Source organism: Pezoporus wallicus, unplaced genomic scaffold (assembly GCF_028554395.1).
Source record: "Pezoporus wallicus isolate ANWC-B61680 ecotype Strahan unplaced genomic scaffold, APGP_CSIRO_Pwel_v1 contig_227, whole genome shotgun sequence".
NCBI lineage: Eukaryota > Metazoa > Chordata > Aves > Psittaciformes > Psittacidae > Pezoporus > Pezoporus wallicus.
The window spans coordinates 10,332,018-10,356,491 of record NW_026635704.1 but is presented as its reverse complement, the minus strand read 5'-3'; the positions used below and the strand labels follow the sequence as shown (position 1 = coordinate 10,356,491).

Here is a 24,474-nt window from a genome sequence, read left to right as displayed (position 1 = left end):
TACTCTTTTTTTTCTGTCTCAACTGATGATCTTTTATGGATGTGCCAGCTTTTTTTGGACATTCAGGTCACAAATGCCAATCAAGCATCACATTTATGTAAGTCAAACTCTTTGTTCCATGAGGTACAATCCACAGTGGCTTTTAAAACCTTATACATCATTTAAAACTACATCAGGAAAGTACAACAAAATAATTAGGCATATACTTTTACATTATTCTAAGCCGTAAAGCTTGGGTGACTGTAGTGACCTACTCATAACAAGAGAGCTAACTGAACAGGGAACTTAGCTGTACAGTGGGACATGTTAAGTCCCAGCAGAGGAAAGGCTACTTGGCTGCTTGTTTGGGAAACCCAAAGCTACATCATGAAGCCACAGAAGTGATGTAATGAGGTTTGGAGGGTCAGGGAAGCACACATACCTCATAGGCTAGGCTTTAAGGGACAGAGAAAGAAGGGAGGAATGGGTACAAGCAATAGAAATGGGTGGCTGAAAACAGACAGTAACAGGGAATAGGCAGAGTTAAAATCATAGATCACAGAATGATTTGGGTTGGAAGGGACCTTAAAGGTCATCTAGTTCCAACCCCCCTGCCATGGGCAGGGACACCTTCCACTAGACCAAGTTGCTCAAAGCCTTGTCCAACCTGTCCTTGAACACTTCCAGGGGAAAGGCTTAGCCATTGGACACAAATTAATTCTCAGTGGAACAGAAAGAGAAATAAATAAATAAATAAATAAGCTAAGATTTACCATTTTAAGACTTACATAACTGTATTAATAAGTTGTACTTGCTGTCCAGTATAATTCACTAAAAGCAAGCAGGTTTATCACTGCAGCTGCAGTGGCCTGTAATAATACAGCATTATGTAAAGTGATAGTGCTAATCTATTTGTCATGGGTTACGTGACCTTTTTTTCTATTTGTCATTGTACAGAGTTACAACACTTAGTAAATGAAACAGAACATAAAATCAGTACTTTACTGGACTTGTAATACCACTGACCACTAACTATCCCATTTGCAAAAAGTTACAGAATCATAGAATATCTTAAGTTGGAAGGGACGCATAAGGATCACAGAGTCCAATACCCTGCTCCTCACAGGATGACCTAAAACTAAACCATCTGACAAAGAATGTTGTCCAGATGCTCCTTGAACTGTAACAGGCTTGGTGCTATGACCGCTTCCCTGGGGAGCCTGTTTCAGAGACCAGCCATCTTCTCAGTGAAGTAACAGTAGGAAAGGGGAAAAAATTCTGGGGTTCTGTTGACGGATTTTACATGTCCTGTAACACCAACTGAGGGCAGTCATCAGCTTCTGGAAAAACATTAGTAACTTTCTGTGGCAAATACATGTGCAAGACAAAAAAAAAAGGAGTATGTGAATATATGCCTCTTTACACAGTGCAAGCATACTGAGTTTAGCACAACTGTAGCTCCATCAAGTTTCAGGAAACATACAGAACTCAGCTTAAGAAGAAACAGGTTAATTCAGCACCTCTGTGCACTGGAGGCAGTTACTGCCTCTTAGAACTTCACAGACATAACAGCTATTATCATTGTTCTGTGACTTGGGTATTATTCTTTTTTTCTTCTCAGACGTTTTCCCTTCCCTATTTCTGCAACTTGCATTTCAGTATCTTTTGCACTAGAAAGCTGAGTAAGACAAAATGATTAATACCACTGATTACCAGTTGTGATGCTCTAATCTATTTAGTTACATCCTATATAGTTAATCTATTTAGCAGCAAAAATGGTGCTGCTAAATATTTGTAAAGCATTTCAAAGCGATTCAGTCAGAATCACATATGAGTCAGGTGCTGTTGAATTAAAAGACCACCAACAGCCAGTAGTGGAGTTGCCAGAGGGGCTAAACAGGGCTGCATCCCCTTCCCACTGCTTAACACCAGCCACAGTAAGGCTGAGCAAAAGCTGTAACATAAACTACACCGGTAAAAACTGAAATTCAACTGCAGACAAATTAAAACGGGTGTTAGTGTTCACCTACCTCCTTACACAGAGACTGGAATTCTGTGTGGCATATAGGTGTCTTCCTGTTCTTTCATACTGTGTACTAGTATTAAACAAGCTCAGATGTCAGTAGGAAATACACTCCACTAGGTACTTTCCCAAATTTAAATATATGTAATATATTTAATTGTGTTTCTAAGCTTTTTATAAACACATGGGTAGTTATGCCAGCTATTAGAATTCTCCTTCAAATGACAAGGTTGTGTCCTTGTTTTTCTTTATCCTCATAAGTGTCACGTTGTAGGAAACTATTGCTGGAGTGGTGCACTTAATTTCCACCTCCCTGTGTTTGTATATTATCTTGGATTAAGGAGGTGCAGGTTTTTTAGCTGAACTGCTGGTCTTCCACTGGGAATTCATAATTTGATTCACCCTTAACACACACAAAGCATTAAAGCATGGAAATACATGATTTCTGAACCTGGAACTGCAATCTTCCTTACTTTTAGTAGTAGTTCTGTGGATGTTTCGAATGAGCTGGTTTGCTTGATCAAAAATGAGAAGTGTCTGCAAAGAATACCTGGGTTTATCTTTTTATCACTTTTGGTGAATAATAAGATTTATATTCCTACTTCCCCCCTTTTTGAAGGGGTGGAGGGGTATTTTAAACTCTGAGCACAAGAAAAAAAGAAAAAACAAAAAACAAAAAAACCCAAACCAAACAAAAAATGTATATCCTGGTGTTTAGAGAAAAGCTCCTGTTGTTTCAGACTGCTACCTCAGGTCCTGCTGCTGGGCACCATGGACAAAAGCCTGGCTCCATCCTCTTCATACCCTCCCTTCAGGTATTTATAGACATTGACTGGGTCCCCTGGTGCCTTCACTTCTCCAGGGTAAGCAGTCCCAGCTCTCTCAGCCTTTCCTCATAGGAGAGATCATCTTCACCATCTTCAGGGCCCTTCACTGGACTCTTTCCAGTTTGTCCATGTCTCCCTTATACTGCAGGGTCTGGAACTGCACCCATCAGTCCAGCTGCGGCCTCACCAATGCTGAGCAGAGAGGACGACCTCTATCAATCTGCTGGCAATACTTTGTAGTATGTGGTAAGTATTGAAGTAACTAATCAAAAAATTAAAATCATGTATTCTGGTAACCTTTGTAGCGTAAACTTTTGTATATTCTCTAAAGCCTGTATTTTCCATTTGTGATAGAAACAGACTCTATTAAGCTATGAAGAGACCACAGCATGTCAGAAATACTGTGATAAGAATCACTCTGGATAAAACACTGCTATCATTTTTGACATTTTCAAAGACAGCAATAACATCTAATAGAACCCACACAACTAGCAGGTTGCCATACACCTTCCTACACTGCTTCCTGCATGGAATGTTCCCAACAGTGTTTTACACTATTACAAATTAGCTGCAATCACTATAGCTCCCAGCACTATCAATCTACAGAGACACTACAAAAGTCACCTAACATTGTACGACCAGATGTTAGGGGAGATTTCATACATCAAGTTGAATGCACAGGTGTCACCTGGAATAATTTCTGTGAGAAGATGCTGTGTACCAGTTATATCATTGTTTCCTATAAAGTCATTAACACATCTGTCTTGGCTAGTTTCTTCTTATTATAGCAAGTTCAGTGTTTTTTCCACCAAATTTTGCACCATAGCATACAATGAAATCATTAAACTTAAGTATATTTACCAAATGTTTCACAATTTCATGAAGGAAAGAAGCTCAAGCTTTTCTTCAAGCATTATGTGCTTTGTACTGGATTTCTTCTTTGAAAAGCTAACTGCTAATGCAGTGGTGTTCTTTTGAGCTCCTGTAGCTTCCCCTGGGTAGTTATTTTCCAAAAACTCTTCCCCGGTTTTAGCACTGTCACCAATTGTGTTGGCCTGTGGAGGACAGAAAGGAAGTTAAAAATCTCACCACCACATACATTAACTTACCTGCTGTAATCAACCAATTGTAAACAATTCATACTGGGACTCCTTCACTACCACTATGCAATATGCAGTGCACAACTTGCCTGTCTGCAAGGTCAATGATTTCCCCTTGCAGCTTCTACTTGGACTCTGCTAATGTTTCAGTGCTTGATCTTAAGGTATCTGGGAACATAAATGTGTTTAATGCCAGTCATGTTTATGTAAACTGTTCTAGCAACTCTGTGTTTGCCAAAACCTCTTTTGATGTAGAACTAAAGGAAGGACAGAAATTTCAAAACTGTAAAAAGATATGCACAGGGTTTCTCTCAAACAGAGTTCAAAACCTTTTCCAGTTTCATTGGCATCTAAATTGCTGTCAGAGCTCCCCAGTGAATTGAAGTGTGCACGTGTGTAGTGAGCCAGAGTGGCTTCTAGTGCTGCAGCTATTGTCTTTTCTTCCAGTATCCGGTTAATAAATATTTGTAGTGATTCAAGGATTATCTTTCCCTCTCTGACATTTAATAATAATAAAGTTATTCTAATGTACTACTAATAAAAAAAATCACTAACATTTGTTCATGAAAAAGGGAAGTGTAAGGTAGGCAGAAGTTTCATGTGGGTTTACTGAGAAGTGGATTATGATCATCTCCATCCATGCCATGGCTTAGTCAACTCACCATATCTGGCTCAACTGCCAACACATCTCTGTCAGTCCTGCAGACAAGGTTCCATCGGCATTTTCTCATATTAAAATTAGAATGACAAGAACAGTGTGTTGCACTGTTCACAGTGAATAAAGTACATTCAGAAAGTTGTTTTTCTTTTCAAGTTTAGAATACTGTCATTAATAAACCAGTTGTCAGATTCTGTAAATCCTCAGCTTTTCATGGGCTCATTGCTTGACCTATCCAATATCTATCTGCATGCTCCAGAACTCTTTCTCAGCTAGCTCAAAACCACCTTTGCAGTATAATGACAGCTCATGAGCACAGTGGCCTGTGTTTTGGTCTGAATTCATTAGAGATGAAAGAAATCCACAGGATGTGAAAAAAGCAGATGGTGGCTAGGACTTCCCTGCTTTCTGGCTCTTGGGAATCAAGCAGAAAACATGAACCATAATCCAATTAACTACATTCTTGAGGCAAAACTAGGGAATAAGAAGCAACTACAGGTAGGGACAGGAAACCAAGAAAACGTGATGGGCACATCACAGTATAGAACAATAGGAGACTGCAAAGCAAAAATACTTCCACTTGCATCAGTAAGTAATTCTGCTACTCTATTCTATGATGCTATGATTCTACTCTACACTCACCTTGGGAAAAATAAAAACTAACAAACATGCAATAATTAGGAAAGGAGGAATTAGGACTTCTTGTTACCTTCTGTCCATAAACTTTGCGTTAAGAATCCAAATCTCAGAGCAAAAGGGGAATCGGGAGAGAGAGAATGTTAACAGCAAGAATGGCTATTATCCTACATATTAAATTATCTAAAAGGCAACTTTCCACACAAAGTTGCTTAACTAGAAACAATGCAAAGTGTTTACTTACTTGCCAATTCTAGCAGCTATGTTAAAGCCATCAACCACATTAAAAGGTGTCAGAAAAAATGGCAAAAAATATCAATTTGATCAAACTAGCATTTACACTATCAACACAGTAATGAGGAATACTTATATGACAAAACTACACTTGGAAACAAAGATAGGTTAATACAGAAGTGATATTCATTATTTAGCTTTTTCTTTGGATTTTTTATTTTATTGGTGGACAGAGAAATGAATAAAATATGCAACAAAACATAAAACTAGTTTAAGATGTTAAAGGCTTCTTAAGCCCTTCAGTTTTTTGCCTCACAGCAAATGTGATCTTTGATTTTGCCTTCACCAAGGCACATACACTTGTAAGTCTGGGGGAGTTTTAGTCTCTTCTGCAGAAAAATTTCTCCCATTTATACATAACCGAAGCATGGAAACTATTACGACATGCTGGCATACTATCTCTCTCCAACCTTTTCTCCCACCAAGTTTGGTAGCTACTTACAAAACAGAATTAATCCAAAGCCGCCTGAGCAGTGAAGGTGCACGTTACTCCTGTTGGTATAGACTAACCCACCCCAGAAACTTTCAGCTGCCTTAGCTATACCTATGCCAGAACTTGAAAGTCATCAGTGGATGGATACAGAGCCTGGTTATCTCTATTGCTACAATGGCTTCTGGCACACATGGGGAGCTGTGATACAGCTGGCTCATTTTGGGGGTAAGGAGAGTCTGGTACAAATGTGGTCTCAAGGGACAAAAAGTGTGCTTTGGCAATTTTGTTCACTAATGAGGAGTACCCCATGAGCTCACACATTGTAAGAGCTTTCGGCAACCATTAGGCACAAACTCAGCAGTGACATTACTCCAGTAAACTGAGGTGGTAAATATCTGATTGACTGAGTACGAAGTATGGATGACACCACTTGGAGTCGTGTGCCCGTTCCTTTAGCCAGAGGACTTCCTCAACCCTGCCTCTACCTGTCTTAATTTAATAATATTACTTCTACTCTTGGTCATTGCCTCCGTGACCAACCAACATATTCAACAGTTTCCCAGCAATTGGAATGGAAGCCTGAATATAATCATCCAGATTGCTCTCTTGATACTGCTTCCTGCAGCACAGCTGCAACACCGACAGGGAGAGCTGCTAGTGTGCATAGGCCATATGCCGTGGTTGTTCCAGTCCTGCTTGAGTCAATTGCAAAAACCTGTGATCAAGAGCAAGGTATGACTCAAAAATTCTCTGGTACAAAACTCCACTAATGGCCTAGCTGCAATTTGTGTTCTTTCAAATTCAGCGGATACGCGAATTTTAAGTATCTCTATAGAAAAGTGTCTATAAAAAATGACAAGTGAACAAAAGAAACACAAAGAAAGACAAAACACATCGGATGGATATTATTTTCCTGCATGAACAGGCTACAATTTCTTGCAGCAAGCATTAAGCCTTTGTAAAGCTTTTACATCTCTTGATGTATTTTGGCTACAGATTATTGTAACTTTGTTTCCAAAGCCAAGCATGCTTCAGTGACTTGGCTTGAACCTTCCTTCTGTTGCAGTTAGGTTCAGAATTCAACAACCAGTGTGAGAGACATGCACTGACTACGCAAAAACTTCTAAATATAAAATTGATTCTGCATGCAGTCCATATATGCAGTATTTACATATAAGTACTTAGATACTTACAGACTATTTATAACACACATAAAGTCGACACTTATCTTCCAAGACTGGTAGGTACCAGATGGATCTGTCTGGTGTAGTTCAAGACTCCCACTGCTATCAAAGCCCACAGTCAAGGCAGGCAATACCAAGACGTCTACATCCATTGCTTTGTGTGTAGCACCCTAGGAAAGCTGAACAGTTTTGGCATCCCAGAAAATTAAAAAATTGACTGTCAGAATACACCAGGAAAGCACAAGACTGAAAAGGCTAGATGCAGGTATTCAACATAAACATTTTCATTTCCAGTCCATCAATAGCTTATTTCTGATCTTCAGACATTAGTTTGTGGTCAGTGTTCTGGTTGTGCAGCTTTGCTCAAATCACACCTAAGTAACTGAGGCAAAACAGGCTTCACTGTAAAGAAACTACTCCCTGTTAAAACCACACAGGCTACAGGAGTTAAGGCTTAATGAGGTTATCCTTTAACATGATCTCAGGCACAGTTGTGAAAAGATTTGAAGGAACATCTCAGATGGTTGCAATCAGCCTGCTCACAGGTGTTCTGCTAGTCTTAAAGTATTTGAAAATAAGAATCTCTATCTGTGAGTTTTAGGACTACCCTAAAAAGAGGAATTTACTGTAATTGTCTGTAAGCAACATAGTAAAATAGAAAGAAAATAGTAACTGTGTTGACTTCTAGTATTCATTTTGTCATCCATATGCCTCACTGGATCAGTTATACACCTGTTTTCCTCAGTGGCATAACAGGGAAAGAGCAGCACCCCAGCAGCTATCATCCCTGCAGGCCATACTTCTCCCCATGGATGCAGCCTCCTGTTCTCTTCCTTTTTGCTCCCGCCTGAAATGAAACACAAATGCATGGGTGCAAGGAGGCCTGCTTGCATGAACACAAGTGAGGAGGCCTGCAGGGATAAACAAGCAGCTCCTGACAAAACCCCAAATATAAAAAGGAAGCACACCAGAGGTGGAAGTAGGGACAGCTGATTTTAAGGAATACAGAGACACTGTCTGAGCATGCAGAAAGGGGAGAGCAACCTTAGTAAGCCTTTAGACAGTATGTCCCATAACCTTCTCATGGGCAAACTGATGAAGTTATAGACTAAATAAGTGTACAGGCTCATAGGGTTGTGGTCAGTACCATGGAGTCCAGCTGGGGGGGGGGGGGCAGTCATCAGTGATATATCTTAGGGGTCAATACTGGGGCCAATACTGTTTAACTTCATTTATGATGTGGATGATGGCAGAGAGTGGACTCTCAGCAACTCCGCAGATGTTTCAAGACTGGGAGGAGTGGCTGACACACCAAGTCTTTGTGCTGCCATTCAAAGGACCTCAACTGGTTGAAGAAATAGGCAGATGTGGACCTTATAAAGTTCCACAACGGGAAGTGCAAAGTCCTGCACCTGGGGAGGAACAACCAATGCACCAGTACGTGCCGGGAGATGACTGTCGAAGAGCAGTTTTGCAGAAAAGACTCACGAGTCCTGATGGAAAAGGTGAATGTGAGCCAGCAATGTGCCCTTGCAGCAAAGGCCAACAGCATTTTGGGCAGTAATGGAAAGAGCACTGCCAGCAGAAGGAGGGAGGTCTTTTTTAGGTCATGGGATCAAACTGTTTGAAAGAAAATTGCACTTCACATAATTTGCACTTCCTATACTTCCTTAGTAAGTTGTGGATTTGTAAAAGTACTGTAGTCATTCAGTCATCTCCTCTGTCCTTCATGGTTATGAGTCTTGAGAAGGCAGCAATTGAAGATGATGCAGATGATGCAGAAGTGAGAGTCCCCAGCAGCATCTCCAGGAGAATAGTGTACCTCTCCATTGCAAACATATTGCCTTTCAACAGATCTGCATGTTCAGTGATTACCAAGATCATTGCTACCTTTTCTTCAGCACCTCTTGGCAGTGCCTTCTGTTTATGTTTTCTGCTTTGCTTTCAACATTCAAAAAATGAGGAAGTTAGTGATGTACAGCACTTTGCTTCTGTGTCCCAAAATAAAATATTAACCTCTAAGAATTCTTGAAAAATTTCAGCTCTAAGGAGACTCAGATTACATGTGCTGCTATCCTTTATTTACAGCATACGTTCCTAGTTGCTGGAGATTCCCTTTTGAAGAATAAAATCAGGGCATGGAAAGATTTTCTCACTGCAGCCGTTGCACTTACTCCCATCAGTGCCAACTGCTGAACCCGCTGTGAGTTTCTGTAGTCTAAATATTTATATTTGCAGACTAACATGACAGATACTAGAAGTAAAAATTTAGCACTCCAATGATTATTTTTTCTGGATTTTTTATTGCTTTTTTTCTGTTGTTTTTTTTTTTTTTTTTTATTGCTCCTCTGGAATATGTCAGAGCCACCAATATCCTTGTAGTGTGCATATCTGTATGGGTCCTTTACACCAGAAACAGGCTTGCATTTCAGGTGCTACTTCTTATTAATATTCTACATAGTAGCCAGTGCAGAATATAAATGACAAAACTGAGAAAAAAAGAACACCCAAGAAGCTGACAGAATAAATTGAAGACAAATTTATCCTGTTAGTATCATCACTTTTAGGAAGATAAAAAAGCACTATTTACCCTAAGACCACTCTGATATTGTTGTGTATTTTGATAACAAGTTATTGTTTTTTAAACAGAATCATAGAGTAGTTGGCATTGGAAAGGACCTTAAGGTCATTCAGTTCCAACCCCTCTGCCATGGGCAGGGATGCTTTACCCTAGACCATGTCACCTAAGGCCCTATTCAACCTGGCCTTGGAACACTGCCAGGGATGGAGCATTCACCACTTCTTTTGGCAACCTGTTCCATAAACTATTTTCAAAACTATTTCCAATACAAGCATTTACGTAGGCAGACCTTCAAGGGCAAGCTCCATTTTGCAACAAGGTGAATCAACACAGACTGGGCACACAGGATATGCCACTAAAGTTATGAGATTACACCAAGATCAGCTGATGAAGAAATACTATACCAGAAATTGCATTTCTTCCCTTTGCTGTCTTCCTTTTTCATCTACCGAAAGACACTCCTTCCTTGGGACTTGCCCTATTACCTGATTGCATTGCTGATGTTACAAAACAAGTGTGCGAACACCCGTTGGTTTTTTAGTTAAAAGATGTAAAAGTATTCTACCCTGAAAAAGAGGCTCAAATTCACCCTCTCAGCCTATTAACAGGATAGATCCTGAGCTATCATAGTAGAGAACATGGGGTTATTTTTGTCAACTTGAAGTGAATGCACAAAATGAGGTGCTGTCACCAACATGTTAAAGGCTTTGCCTGAGAAATGTCTAACTCTCAAGAGCTAATCTCAACTTTCATGAGAAGACCTTTAGTTGAGCAGGTTTAAGCAGATGGTGCTACCATAGCATTATTTGCTGTCCTCTTTGCTGTATATATAGCTTTGTAAATGCTAAATTTGAATTTTTCATTTTACATGCAAATTTGAAAATGTTGATGAATCAGCATTCTGCATTTTCCCACTTATGGATGGGGAAGTCTGTGGCTTCCTTCTCTTACTTCTCTCTCCTATTCCAGGGAATTTATGGAAACTCAGATAATAAAAATGGCAAAAAATACAGAAACTGAAGATCACTTACCATTTTTTTCTCAGAATTGTTGGAAGACTGGATTGCTGCAAATATTATAGGTTTCTCCAAAACTAAATGAATTTATCTGCAATGAGGAATTCTGACACAATCCTGAGAGGACTAAAATTGCTCTGCTGTTAGCATTTAATTTCAAACAAATAGTTTTTGCTAGGAACTAAATGTTAATGTTTTCCAGACCCTAGTCTCAGGAACTCTATCTCTACCTACTACTTGTTACTGACAAATATGAGTTGGAAACATGATGAAAACATCTTGGAAAAGGACCCATCCTCCTCCTTCTACACATTTTTCTCCCCCCCGTAATATGACATACTCAAATGCACATCAACAAAAAAAGACACTACACTGACAAAAGTTGGAACAGAGCTGGAAGAAAGATCCGACTGAAACATATTTGCATTTCAGACTCTTGATGATGGTCTAGATTTATGCATCTAAATTACAATTAAATAATGTTAAGGTTGTGAGTAACTCACAAGAGCAAAGAAATGTGCAATTAAAGAGGAAATATACCATATGTCCTTTGATATCCAGGCATATTGCAGTGCATTAAGAAAGTCGTAAAAGAGACACCCTGTTGTGGTTATGTGTTCTGAGACATGTGGCCCATTTCCATTGCAGCTATCTATTTTCCTGCTTGTATGCATCTGTGCCATCATTTAAATGTTGATTCTGAGTGTGAATTTCCCTTTCCATGGTAAAAGAAAAGGGAGCTGCAGTCTTTTTTTCAACATTTCTTTAGATCTGTTGCTATTTATGTGTGTGGAGGTCAAAAATGAGAAACATATGAATGAAAAATCATCACAGAGGGAAATTAATTTAATCATCAGACAAAATTAGGCAAGGAGATGGTTTTAATTACTACAAATTAATGATCTTATATCTTCCTCTAAAAATTGATGCAGTTGAATCTCAAACACTGTTCTTCTGTATTTTGCATGGAAGTAGGCATGTGCTAAAAAGTTTCACATATTTAATTTGTATCATTTTAGGAAATACAATAAGAAGTTACTCCTTTAATTTTAAGGTTCATCATCTGTGGCATCCTTCAAGCCTATTTTTTTTCCTGTATGCAAAACCAACCTGAAAATGTGGAAGAATATGATGGAACATTCAGATTGATAGGACAAGGGGGAATGGCTTTAAGATGAAGGAGGGTAGATTTAGATTAAACATTACGAATAATTTCTTTATTGTGAGGGTGGTGATGCACTGGCACAGGTTGTCCAGAGAAGCTGTGGCTGCCCTATTCCTGGCAGTGTTCAAGGCCAGGTTGGATGGGGCTTTGAGCTATCTCGTCTAGTGGAAGGTGCCCCTGCTTATGGGAGGGGGTTGGAACTGGATGATCATTAAGGTCCCTTCCAACCCAAACCATTCTAGGGTTCTATGATCTTAAAAGCAGTATGTATGTGCCTGACATCGTACCCACATTGTGTCAAACGCTGTGATTACCAAGAAACCCCAATGTGAAGTATTTTATAAACAGTGGTTGGGTAACCAGACTATGAGAGCAAGATGTTAGACTTGTGGGAAGAGGAAAACATTTTGGGGAATTCCCAGTGAGAATATGCTTGCCATCCAGTTGCTGAAGATGCCTGCAGCCTTGGGGCACTTTCAGACACGTCACCAGCTCTCCAGAGCCAAGTATATACTTCTGCTGAAGAAATAAATCCTCCTAATTCTATTTGCAACTGGCTAGGAGATCGTACCTCTGATTACATACATTGGGCCATGGCTGTCTTGCATTTTTCATTCCTATGATTCTTTGTTGTTGTTTGTAGTAACTAGAAATAGTATCAGTTTGAGCACAGAGCTATTAGGGCAGTTATCTTATAAGTTCATTCCAAGATCCTACCATAATAACCATGAATCACCATGAAGCATATCAACTTTAGAAAAAAAAGGTTTCTTCAACCCTTTTTTTTTTGCTTTTGATTCCCTACAAGTGGAATAGTGATGATGATGATAAAGTGTGTGTGGGAGACAGAAAAAAAACCCAACCAAACAACCTACTAGTCCAAAAAATGGTCCCAGATACCATGGTGATGAGTGAAATGGTTAGCAACACAGCATAATGGATATGCTGGCATCATTCCTCCTCCTTGGCATGACGTACAGTGCAAGGACTGGGTGAGAGACCTTTTCTGGAGAGGAGAGCAAGCCAAATTAGTATCACATCAAGTCAGGGTCCTGTATAATCTGAAGAGACAGGGCAGAAGCAGTGCCATTTTGGTAACAGAGAGCATCAGGCCCAGGTGGTGGGCCTTTGGAGAAAGGGATGCTGTAGGAATACAGGAACAGCTTGGAGCCAACAGCCTGGGAACTGGCTGTCGAAGAAAAAAAGCAGAGGGTGATGGGCGGTCTCAGTATATCCTACAGAGGCAGAGCTAGGAACAGTGATCTTCATGGGGCTAGGGAAAGGAGCCAGCCTAGGAACAGTCTGAGGGGAGAGAATGACAGTTGGGAAGCAGCTGTACAGCCACGGGGTGGCCATGGATGCCACTGACAAATGTGTGCTGTAATCAGAAGGGTTAGGGCTTGAGGGAACAGCCAGGGACTTCAGCCAGCAATAGCTGAGAAACAGAACAAGCAATGCACTGAGTAAGGAACAAGATTCACTTTTTATGGTGTTGTGTCATGTTACTGAGCAGTGTCCCATCAGCAACAGCAGCACATGCCTCTGTGAACTGCGAGAGCGGAAAGCAGTTTACAGAAGGCTACAGCTTGGAAAGGAGACAATCCTCAGGGCTTGTAGTGAGGCACTTGAAAAACATACAAACCGAGAGCAGGGGATGTGCCCAGGAACCAGCAGGGGGTTAGAACTGGATGATCTTTAAGGTCCCTCCCAACCCAAAACATTCTATAGCTCTACGATGACGCTTTGAAACTCTCATCCTTGTACAGACAGTCTGACTTTGCAAACCGACACTGCCTCCAAAGGCCTCACTGAAAAAAATCAAGGCGAGTTTTTAGCAATTTCAGCGTCTATAATTTATTTAAAGTTGCAGCAGTAACTGCTTCTCCTTACACCATCTCGTACTCATGCCAGGGAAGCTGCAGCAGCCGGGGGCGGTAGGGAAAGCCGCCCCACACCCACGAGCGCAGCTGCTCCCCTCCAACTTTCCCTTCACAGTTTGTTTCCCCCCACCTGTCAGCGTTGCCAACACAGGCGCTGCTGAAGGAACGGCACCGCAAACGGCAGAAGCGGCAAGGGCGGCGGCACCACCACCTCCCCCGGCGGTTAGCACCGGGCCCGCGCCTCCAAGCTGCCCTCCGGGGCGGGGCGGGGCGGGCCGGGCCGGGCCGGGCGGTGCCTCACCGAAGCCGCAGCCGCCTCCACCGCCCGGCACCTCCCTCAGGTGCCTCCCTCAGCCCCGCCCCGCGCGGCCTCCAGAGTGCGCTGCCTGGGTGCAACCAACTGCCGCTGCGGGTGGAGGGGGGAGGAGAGCGCGCCGCTCGGCACAGCCGGAGAGCGTCCCCCGTAACGTGCGCACCGCAGCGCTCCCATCCCCCCGCCGGCCGTACCACTTCGCTGCCTGTCCGGCTCTGAGGCGCGTGGGGCAGGAACGTACCAACGCTGACAGAAGGAGAGGGGTGGCCAAGAAAGTCGCGTGACAACTGGAGGTCACGTCTAAACGGCGCGGCTCCAACTCTCGGTCCCGTTGTTTTAGCCGAGCGGTGCAATGCGGCCAAGGTCTCACTGGGCTCCCTCCTGTCAGTGGAAAGTGGGAGGAGCAGCTGGTCCTTCCTTAATGCTTCCCCGGCGGGATGGGGATGGGCCTTCCCGCTGGGCCCCCGCCCCCCCCCCTCGCGCTCCGCGTTCTTCCCGGATCGCTGCCGCCTCCCGCCGTTGCTGGGTGCGCGGGGCGCGTGAGCGGGCGGCGGGGGCGGACCCTCCTGCTAGCGGCCAGACATGTCGGTGGCGTTCGCGGCCCCGAGACAGCGGGGCAAGGGCGAGATCACGCCGGCCGCCATACAGAAGGTGAGGGCCACAGGAGAAGAGTGGGCCGGGCCGGGCCTGGGGGCTGCAGCTGCTTCCTGCCGCCGGGCCGCCCGGAGAACGGGATGGCGGCGGCACCCCGGAACGCCAAGGCCCCGCCGCTGGGAGGTGGGGGGCGGCCTGACCTCGTTGCGTTGTGGTCGGGGCAGGGGACGGCCCAGCCCGGCGGAGGTGGTTGACAAAGCGCTGCTACTCTGCACTTTCGCACTTGTTCGGCGGTCTCAGGGCATAGGACGCGTGGAGGCCTTGGAGGGGCCGATGTTTCTCTCCTGTCCTGAGCGCTCGCGGGGCGGCGGGCGTGATTTAACCCGTAAGGACTCAGCCTAGCACCGTGGGGAACTGGAGGAGTGAAGTAACTCTTTCCTTTGAGGCGTGCCTAAAAACCGGACTTCAGCCGGGGTGTTCCTAAACCCTGCCTGACCTGGGCTCAGCCTGTGCTGAGCACTCCCAAACTTGGTCCGTCTAGTTTTAAGGCTCCCCCCCTCCCAGCCTGAAGTGTTATTAAAGAACATTATGGTCGGAGCCAATGACAGCTCCGGACGACTCCATTTAAGTTGTTGTGGGAGGGAGCAAGTTAACTCCCTGAAGAATCGAAGTAAGGCATGTACAGGATTTGTAATAATCCAGGTTCCTTCGTATTGGCAGAAGTGAAGGAGCATGTTCAATGGTAACTTGGTGGTATTTGGAAACTCAGTTCAAGACTTGCACTGTTACCACTGTAAATAGCCATGAATCAGACAGATGTCAGATTATTGCAAGCTCCTGTGTAAGAGCCTTTTGGGTCCATGTAGCTAACCTCTGATCTAGCAAAGAATGAGTGCCTACAAGGTGGGTGTTGCAGGTATTGGGATCTTAAAGAAGACCCTAGAGTTATAAGAGACCTGCAGGATACTGAAGCAGAAGTCAGTGTTTGAGAAGTGTATATGAAAAATACATACCCACTGGGTATAAACCTGCCTGAGGGTAGTTGGTAGAGACTGGTCACTGATGTGTGTATGGAGAATGCAGACAATTAAGTTTTTCTTGTACTGTAGTCAAACCATTAATTTGATGGTGATGTGCTAGCAAAACCCTCGGATAGTTAAAGCTGAAGAATCTTTGTAATGTACATAAGCTGTCATAAGCCCTGGAGGTGTCTTCATGCAGCTGGAAACTGAATTCTCTTTTGGTGGTAGGTGTTTATAATTCTTTCAGAGAACTATTTCAGTTTTCTATCAGAAGCTGCTTGATCAAACCTGTATGAAATAGTGCCTGTAGCCGTGTCTAGGATATAGTTGTATTCCTTCTTGTTTGTTTTCCTCTTGGCCCCAGCACTCCTTTCCTTTTTCCCTTCCCCCAAGAGGTCGCACGTACATAGCTGCAGTAAAGAATGCAACCAGCTTAACTGGCCTTCTCAAGGTGTACCTGTCTGCTAAGCCTTAAGTATGTGCTGCCTTCCTCTGGAAGGTAGGAGACATTCTGAGGAGAGCCTTGATTCAAGGCTTCCTTTGTAAGTCCTGTGCTAGACTTTGGTATCAGAAGTGTTAGCCCCTTTTTCCTTATTTTTTGTGGTAAAAGTGGCCATTGTGTTGCATGTAAAATTTGGTGAGTGTGAAATGTGTCTGTGTAGCAGTGTGTTCATGAGTTGGAACTAGATCTTAAGGTCCTTTCCAACCCTAACTATTCTATGGTTCTATGATTCTTCAGGATATGCAACTGCTTAGTTTCTGAGGCTCAGACAGTAACTCAAAATACTGCAGTTCTTTCTGTGTTTAGTGCTTAATAATAGTGTTTCCAGATCCAGTAGTTTTGGGCAAAATAATTGCTCAGGGGTTGTTCTAGTCAGTTCTTGTGAATTACCGGTTTGACTTTAGGAAGTCTTCACCGATTGGCTCATTCTTACATGGATAGAAATCCTGGACAGACTGACTGCGTAAGGTTTCCAACTCCATACCCTTTTCGTACTAGAGATGGATTAGTCAGAAGAAGAAGAAAAACTTTCAGTACTTTTTCTTTTTTTTTTTTTTTTTCCTGCATAGAATTTGTTTAGGTTGGATTCCTTGAAAAAAAAGGTGATGTAATGACACTATTGTGCTTTCCTTATTGAAGCATGAGCATTTTGGCAAGTCTCAGCTGTGTGGGGAAGAGTCTTGGAAGTGATTCCTGCTAGTTTTGTGAAATTCAGCAGCTGAGTAGAGTAGCTTTTCCCCTGGGAGGAAGAAAAGGGATAAATCAATGCAAACTTTTTCCATTTCTTAGAATCATAGGGTGGTTTGGGTTGGAAGGGGTTGGGGCAATTCCAGGCACAGCTGCAAGTTGGGTGGAGAAGTGATTCAGAGCAGGTCTGAGGAAAAGGACTTGGGGGTGTTGGTGAATGAGAAAATGAACATGAGCTGGCTTCAGTGTGCACTCATAGCCCAGAAAGCCAACTGTATCCGGGCCTGCATCAAAAGCAGCATGATCAGCAGGTCGAAGGAGGTGATCCTTCCTGTCTACTCTGCTCTTGTGAGACCTCACTTGGAGTGTTGTGTACAGTTTTTTTTTTTCTTCAACATAAAAAAGACATGGAGCTGTTGGAACAAGTCCAGAGGAGGCCACGAGGATGATCAGGGGACTGGAGCACCTCCCGTATGAAGATAGGCTGAGAAAGCTGGGGCTGTTCAGCCTGGAGAACAGAAGGCTGCGTGGAGACCTCATAGCAGCCTTCCAGTATCTGAAGGGGGCCTACAAGGGTGCTGGAGAGGGGCTTTTCATTAGGGACTGTAGTGATAGGACAAGGGGTAATGTGTTCAGACTTAGACAGGGAAAGTTCAGGTTGGATATAAGGAAGAAGTTCTTTGCTGTGAGTGTGGTGAGGCACTGGCACAAGTTGCCCAAAGAAGTTGTAAATGCTGTATCCCTCGCAGTGTTCAAGGCCAGGATGGATGGAGCCTTGGTTGACATTGTCAAGTGTGAAGCGTACCTGCCCATGGCAGAGGGAGGTCCTTTCCATCCTTAACTATTCCATGATCAACTAGTTCGAACTCCCCTGCCATGGGCAGGGGTGCCTTGCACTTTTAGTTCATCTGACTTGGATAACTTGGCTGGTAGCTCAGATTAGCCATGGTTCTGCTGCCTCTTGTCTGATCAGAATGCAGGAGAATGGTTCAAAAGACATGAGGGGGGGGGATATGCAGCCATAGGAAACCGAACACTTCCCCCCCCCCCCCCCCCCTTTATGGAGCTTGAAACCCCTTGAATTCATGAGCTTTTATAGAAAGGAATGAGATCTGTAACTTCCTATGATTTTAGAACATCTTTTTTTTCTTTTGTCAGAAAATTAATTCATATATGTTAATATTCCTGGACAGTTCTTAAGTATAATAGATCTATTGTGCACATTATACAGGATACTTATAAAATGCAGCTTAATTAGAGATTCTTAAAGCAAATATGGACTTGCTTTCCAGTGTGTTTCCCGGAAACAGACCTGTCTGGTAAGCTCAGTTTCTACCAATGACAATTTCAGTGTCTTTTCATGTTAAATTTATGAACATATGCAGGCTTTGGAATAAAAAGGGAAATTTGAGGAATAAGTTTTTAAGTAAATTCTTTGTAGAGATCAAAGATATGCAAAACTTGGAAAACTTCCTAAGAACTTGCTGCAGAACAAGCATTGGTATTCAGAGGGGAAGTTCCACAAATGTAGCTCTAATAGTGATAAGACACCCTTAAACTGAAATCTGTAAAACTAATTGGAGGGGGGAAATGGGAGCAAATGAGTGTTCTGTGTGTAATTGATTAAGTAGAACTTTTTGGAATATTCAATTTTGGCTATTTATAAAAGCTCTGAGGAGCAAGATTTAAACTTATCTTCAGTTCCTTTCCAAAAAGAACATGAAACTTACACCAAACTTCTTTATTGTTTCAGATGTTGGATGAAAATAACCATCTTATTCAGTGTATAATGGACTATCAGAACAAAGGAAAGACGTCTGAATGCTCTCAGTAAGACCTTAATCCAAATCTACTGTGGACTGGGTGAATTTCCATCTAGATAACTGTTCTTGATTTGTTTAGTTCACCTTGTAGGGGAACTGTACTGTGAAGAGAAGAAAAGTATTGCTACAGATATTACACTTAAAATTTAGGGGTATTTTTGTTTGCCATATGACTGTCATTTCTGTCACTTTTCAGTGTTGCAGCTTGCCTACTTCAGGTTTGTTATGTGATGCTCATAAAAGTGGGGACTGTATACCCAAGATCTTTTTCGTCAGTATCATCATTACACTTTGGAAAAAAGGCAGTTTTCTTTTCAAACATTGCAAAATCATGTAGGGATGGACTTTCTTCCTGACAGCATGTTTGAAAACCACCTTCTTACCACTTGCCCAAGAACAAACCAGCTTGTCTTAGAGTTTGGCTTGCAGAATATCTTATGTAGTCTTACTGTCTAGCGTGGTCTCTAAAGAGTGATCCGAGAGAACTGTGGAAGGAGTGAATTACTAAGAAATACTATTTTCCATTTTTTTTTCTGGCATGGAATGCTCATGTAATTTGACAAATACAAAATCACAAATGTGACAGACAGAGCATCACAGTATTACTTGAGTCCTTACTAAGAGAACCGGTAATTTGGGAGTAGGAGGGGGTCATAAATAGTAGGTATTTTTGCTTTAAGTAGGTGCTTTTATTGTAGCACTGTTACTATATTAAGCTGTTTGCAAGCCTGTAGTGATGTATTTGTAGTCTGTTCCTGCTTTCAGGGTTATTTTTGTGACTGTGGAATGGATGTGGAGACTCCAGAATGTGGTTCTGAAGAAGAAAAATCATTGGTTCCATAGCAAACTTCCAAATATCAGGGTCCTCCTGATGAAATGTTTGCACGGTTCTTGTGCACAGTTCACATTGATCCAGATACCATGTATCTGGGGGCATAATAGCTGTCTTTCCCAAGTGTTTGTGATGGCAGTGACACCATACAGACACAGACAAACTCCGTGTCTCTTAGTGACTTATTTTGGGGCAGGAAGTGAAATAGGTAAGAACAGTGTCATCCAGCTTTAGATTTGTTGTAAGAAAAGAGAAGTTGTAGAAAAGATAAAAGCACAGATTTGGTGGAGACATTTGGGAAAGACTGGGTAATAGGTAAATGTGAGGGGAAAAGGCTTTTCATTCTTAATAATGGTACTCATGCAAGTCCCATGAATCTTGTTTTATATAGGTAACTTTATTTACATATATAGAATTAAAGTAAATTCTGATGTTGCTGCGTTTATGACTTAGGATCTATTTTGCTGTTGTTTATTTTGATAGGTATCAGCAGATGCTGCATACAAACTTGGTTTACCTAGCCACTATAGCTGACTCCAACCAGAACATGCAGTCTCTACTACCAGCAGTAAGTACAAAATAGTGCAAAAGTAGGGAATAGATTTCATTTGGGTTCCTGGAGGGGAAAAAAAAAACCCTAAACCAAACAGAAGTGTTTGAGGTAATGACCAGACATTTGGCCTCTGATTTACTGTAGAGTGAATACGTGATGCAGTGCCTCCTCATGCTGTATTTGGAGTAATCTCACTGCTCAAAATCTGACTTAACTGAAGACTGTTACTGTGAGTTAACCATGCAGTGCATGTTTAATCTGGCCTGCCTCATAGTTAATGTAGTGGTGTGGCTTTTGGCTTCTACAGCAGTACTCTGTTTTTACCTTTACACTAGGGAAAGGTGTTTGGGTATGGAATTTCTTACTTTTTTTTTGTTTTGTTCCCCCCCCCTTCCCCCCCGGAATATCACCTATTCTTTTGCCTCAGTGGAATGGGGTTGGGTACATCTTTGTCTGCTTTTCTGTACTCTAGGTGAGTTTCATTCTTTGCCTCTCTCTTCAAACAGAAAGCAACACTTTCTAAGGTGAATAATGATAATATACAAGATACAAGGTTGTACAGGCTTAACCTGAAACACTGCATCACTTTACAAATGAATCATTTCTTGGATATTACTTGCTATCTTTTTTAAATCTGGAATTCCCAAACTCTTTATAAGATACCTCAGTTTTTTCCTCCTTTCTATTGTTTATGCAGCAGTAAGGAAAAATACAACAAATGTTAAAATAGCTTGCTATTTGTTTGCTTTTTGTGTTAATCAGAAAGCTTGGGGAGTTCATTGTGAGTAACACAAGGAAGTTCTTTGGTTTTTAGTAATAAGACTTTTCTTGAATTAATATAGTCTTGATTCATTTCTGTAATATGAAGCTAAAAAGAATGTCTATAAAACAGCCATTCCTAGATACTAGTTTTCACCAGCTGAAATTGAATTACTTTTTCTTTGGTCTCTGGAGAAGTGTTCTCCAATCATTGCTACTAGCAAAGCATCCTTTCAAGTTGGTACCTAGAGGACTACAGAAACAGTGCTTCATTATATCCAACCTGTTGTGCCTGTGGAGGTTTCTCTTTTTATAAATCCATGCTTGTAGTGGGGGAAAAGGGGGAGGGGAAGAAAAACCTTTAAGAGGGCTGTGTGAATTACTCAACTAATATGTTTTTTGGAGGCTTAATTCATATCCTGGTTCTGATGACAACTGGAAATGAATTTGACCTTATCCTAGTCTCTGGTGAGCAGCCCAGTTCTTAAGGTTGAATGTGATGACATTCTCTTCTTAACAAAATGAAGATAGGGCCAGGGAAGACTTTTGCAGATCAGGACTGAAGTGCGTTTCTGATCTTGAATGTAAGTAATGAGAAAATAGTGTAGTGTGTCTTTGTGTGTGGGAGGTGGAGAGTCCCCTTTGGACAACTGAGGGGGAAATAAAAAAGTAGCTTCATGATTTTCCTTTGAAACTTAAATACAGAGTTAATTCAGACAGATTTTTTGTAGGTGCTCTGACCTACCAAGTCAAATAACTCTTTGAAGGTTTGCCTGAAATGCGGTAATATAATAAAATTACATTTTTTAAATGTTTTTAAAACTGTTTTCCCAACAAATTTTGGTCAGAAGGATTTGGGAACATGTGAGCGACTGTGCTACTGTCTTTTTCAGTGCAAGGTAAACTGCTTCAGACCCTTTTCCTTTATTGGATTTCTGTTTAAGAGCTGATGAGGCTCAAGTTGACTTGGAAGTATTATGTTTCTGTTCACCATGCTTCTGTGTCAGCTGTTGAACAGTCTTAGTAAATTCAAGGGTTGTGGGTGGCAACAGTTAGATATGGAGCAAGATACTGTGTGTGTAAACATCTACTGTTTTTGATAGTAAAATACATGAACTTCATGTACTACCGTTGCAGTTCCCCACTTAACATGGAAGAGCTTGGGTCTGGATAAGCTTCTGAAGCTGGATTCTGTCTGATCAATACATATCTGGAAGGTTGTTCCCCGAGAAAACTACATGTTCTCTTTTGTTTAAATTTTCTTGTTGTTTTAATTAGGTAAATATACAGTCTCAAGAAATTTTGTAACTTTAACTATTGCTTCTTATAAAATGTTCTGTGGTAAAATGAGGTTGAAAAGGGAATTATGCTGTTAAGATAGCAGTCACACTAAACAGAAGACCTAAATGATTAGGGTCATTGAATTTTTAATATAAGCTAAAATGGCTTGAGCCTTATGATAACTTTGTTGTACCCTCTCACAATACTACTCAGACTTAATGCAATATATTGTTGGGGAAGAATTTTTGTAGTCAGCTTCAGTGCCTCTCTCCACATCTTTTAGAATGTGCTATTCTAAACAAGTGACTGTGTATCCTTCCTGAAACTGTGATATTGCCTGGAGAAAACAAGGTAGATCTTATGCTAAACAAAAGTATAGTGAAACAACTGTGTTATGCAGAGAAAGGCTTCTATAAAGGGGGCCTGCAACTGAGGAAGAGGTGAAACAGATGAAGCAAGCATTGCAGGGTGTGGGAGCTAGAAAGACTTTGAAACTCCAGTGTCATAACGAAGCTTCTGCTGTCTTTGTATACATCATAGATTTAGAGTATTAAATTACGACTTCAGGGGTAAGAGTCCTTCCTTCTCATCAGAAGAGGTATGAGGTTAATCTCCATGAGTCAACCAGTCTTCCCTCGCCCATGTGAACAGCAGCGTTATTGAGGGCAGGGCTGTTTTGGGGTGTCATCCCAGCTGGCTGAGAGTAGTGGCTGAGTCCATGTATGGAGTTGATGAAGCTTTGTGCAGCTGCTTCCTGAGTTACAGCAGGTAGTCTCTTTCTTGGAGAACAATTAAAAGTCTGTTTACTGCCCCCATATGGGATAAGCTAGCTTCTCCCAAAGGGCTAGTATTGTGAGGAACACAACACTTGCATTCTTTTGTTTTTCATTGGTGCTACTTTTAAGGGAGTCTCTTTGAACTGTAGAGACCAAAAATGCAATGTAAGTTTTTCACTAGGGCTTCCAAGAAAACCTCCAAAAAATAGGAGGGAAGTATTACGTGCATGTGTTTCTGAGCACACTAAATCTCAAACTGCAGAATCGGCGTCTCATCCTCCTGGACTTCTATTTTTTGTTTTCTTGAGAGAGGGCACTTTAGTGGCATTAAAAAGTACTTGCAATCTATTGAATGGGGAGAGGGGGGAAACCAAAACAATGAAACCCAAACACCCATCCAAACAACAAACTTTTCCACTTGGACATTTTCCCTCCCCCATGTATCTTCATTTTGCTAAATCTGCATGAGAGAACAAATATGACCATCACTTTATGGGAAAAGTAGAAGAGGTACTTTGTCCTGCCTCTTCATTTTGGCATTAGTTTCAAAAGAGGCAAATGTTGAGGTCTGCAGGAATGATTTGATTAGGAACATTTGTCTTGGTTCCTTTAAACACAGAAAAAGTGTTTTTTTTCTTTTCCCACTGTTTTTCTTACATAATGCAGCTTCCCTTCTGTCAGCATGCTGGTCACTTGCTTTCAGTATGTATTTCAAGAAGGTGATAAAAATAAACACCTGTGATTATTGCTGACTTCTTATACTAGTTTTCCTTTACATTGAAAGTGCCAGTTTCTTACAGTAGCAAGCTAAACTCTGTGTGTGGAGTGAATTCCAAGGTAACTGATTGTCAGAGTTGTAGAGACACCTGCACATCACATCCAGAAAAGAAAAATATGCCTTACCTTTAATAGCTTAAAATAAAATCTGCAAATAAAACTCTCATTGCTGAAGATAAGAGGGACACTAAATTAATAAAGTTCTTGTCCAATTATGTACTAAATGCCTGAGAAAGTCTGGTATCTGTGGTAGTGTCATGGTTTAACCCCAGCCAGCAATTAAGTACCATGTAGCTGCTTGCTTACATCCCCCACCTTCCAGTGGGATGGGGAGGGGAACTAAGGGGGGAAAGCTCAAGCCTGTTGGTTAAGAACAGTTCTATAATGGAAATAAAATATATTAATAATTGTAATGAAAAGGGAGGTGACAAAAAAGAGGGAGAATAAAACTTGAGAAGTGATGCCCAATATCCTTGCTAGCCCCCTGCCGACTGGTGACCAGTGTGTCCCTGAGCAGCGATGGAGTGGCTCCCAGCCAATTCCCCCTGTTTATGTGCTGAGCATGACATTCTGTGGTGCGGAATATCGCTTTGACTAGTTCAGGTCAACTGTCCTTGCTCTGTTCCCTCCTCCCTGGCAGAGCATGAGAGACTGAGAAGTCCTTGATCAGGGTAAGCAGTACTTAGCAACAACTAAAACATCAGTGTGTTATCAGCATTATTCTCAAGCTAAAACCAAAACACAACACTGCACCAGCTACTAGGAAGAAAATTAACTCT

At 41.8% G+C, this 24,474-nt stretch overlaps 1 protein-coding gene across 6 annotated transcripts in view; it reads left to right on the top strand.

Moving 5' to 3' along the window:
• The first annotated feature begins 14,555 nt into the window (after nt 1–14,555).
• SS18 (SS18 subunit of BAF chromatin remodeling complex) overlaps nt 14,556–24,474 on the top strand; it is a 42,080-nt gene continuing 32,161 nt past the window's right edge. For 3 of the 6 annotated variants that reach the window (XM_057397670.1, XM_057397666.1, XM_057397664.1), the window contains exons 1-3: nt 14,558–14,740; nt 18,648–18,724; nt 20,033–20,117. In XM_057397670.1, the coding sequence (XP_057253653.1) occupies nt 14,672–14,740; nt 18,648–18,724; nt 20,033–20,117 (231 nt within the window). In that variant the 5' untranslated portion in view covers nt 14,558–14,671. Of the gene's footprint in view, nt 14,741–18,647; nt 18,725–20,032; nt 20,118–24,474 lie in introns of all 6 variants that reach the window. The other 3 variants (XM_057397665.1, XM_057397669.1, XM_057397668.1) reach the window with 3 other exon arrangements.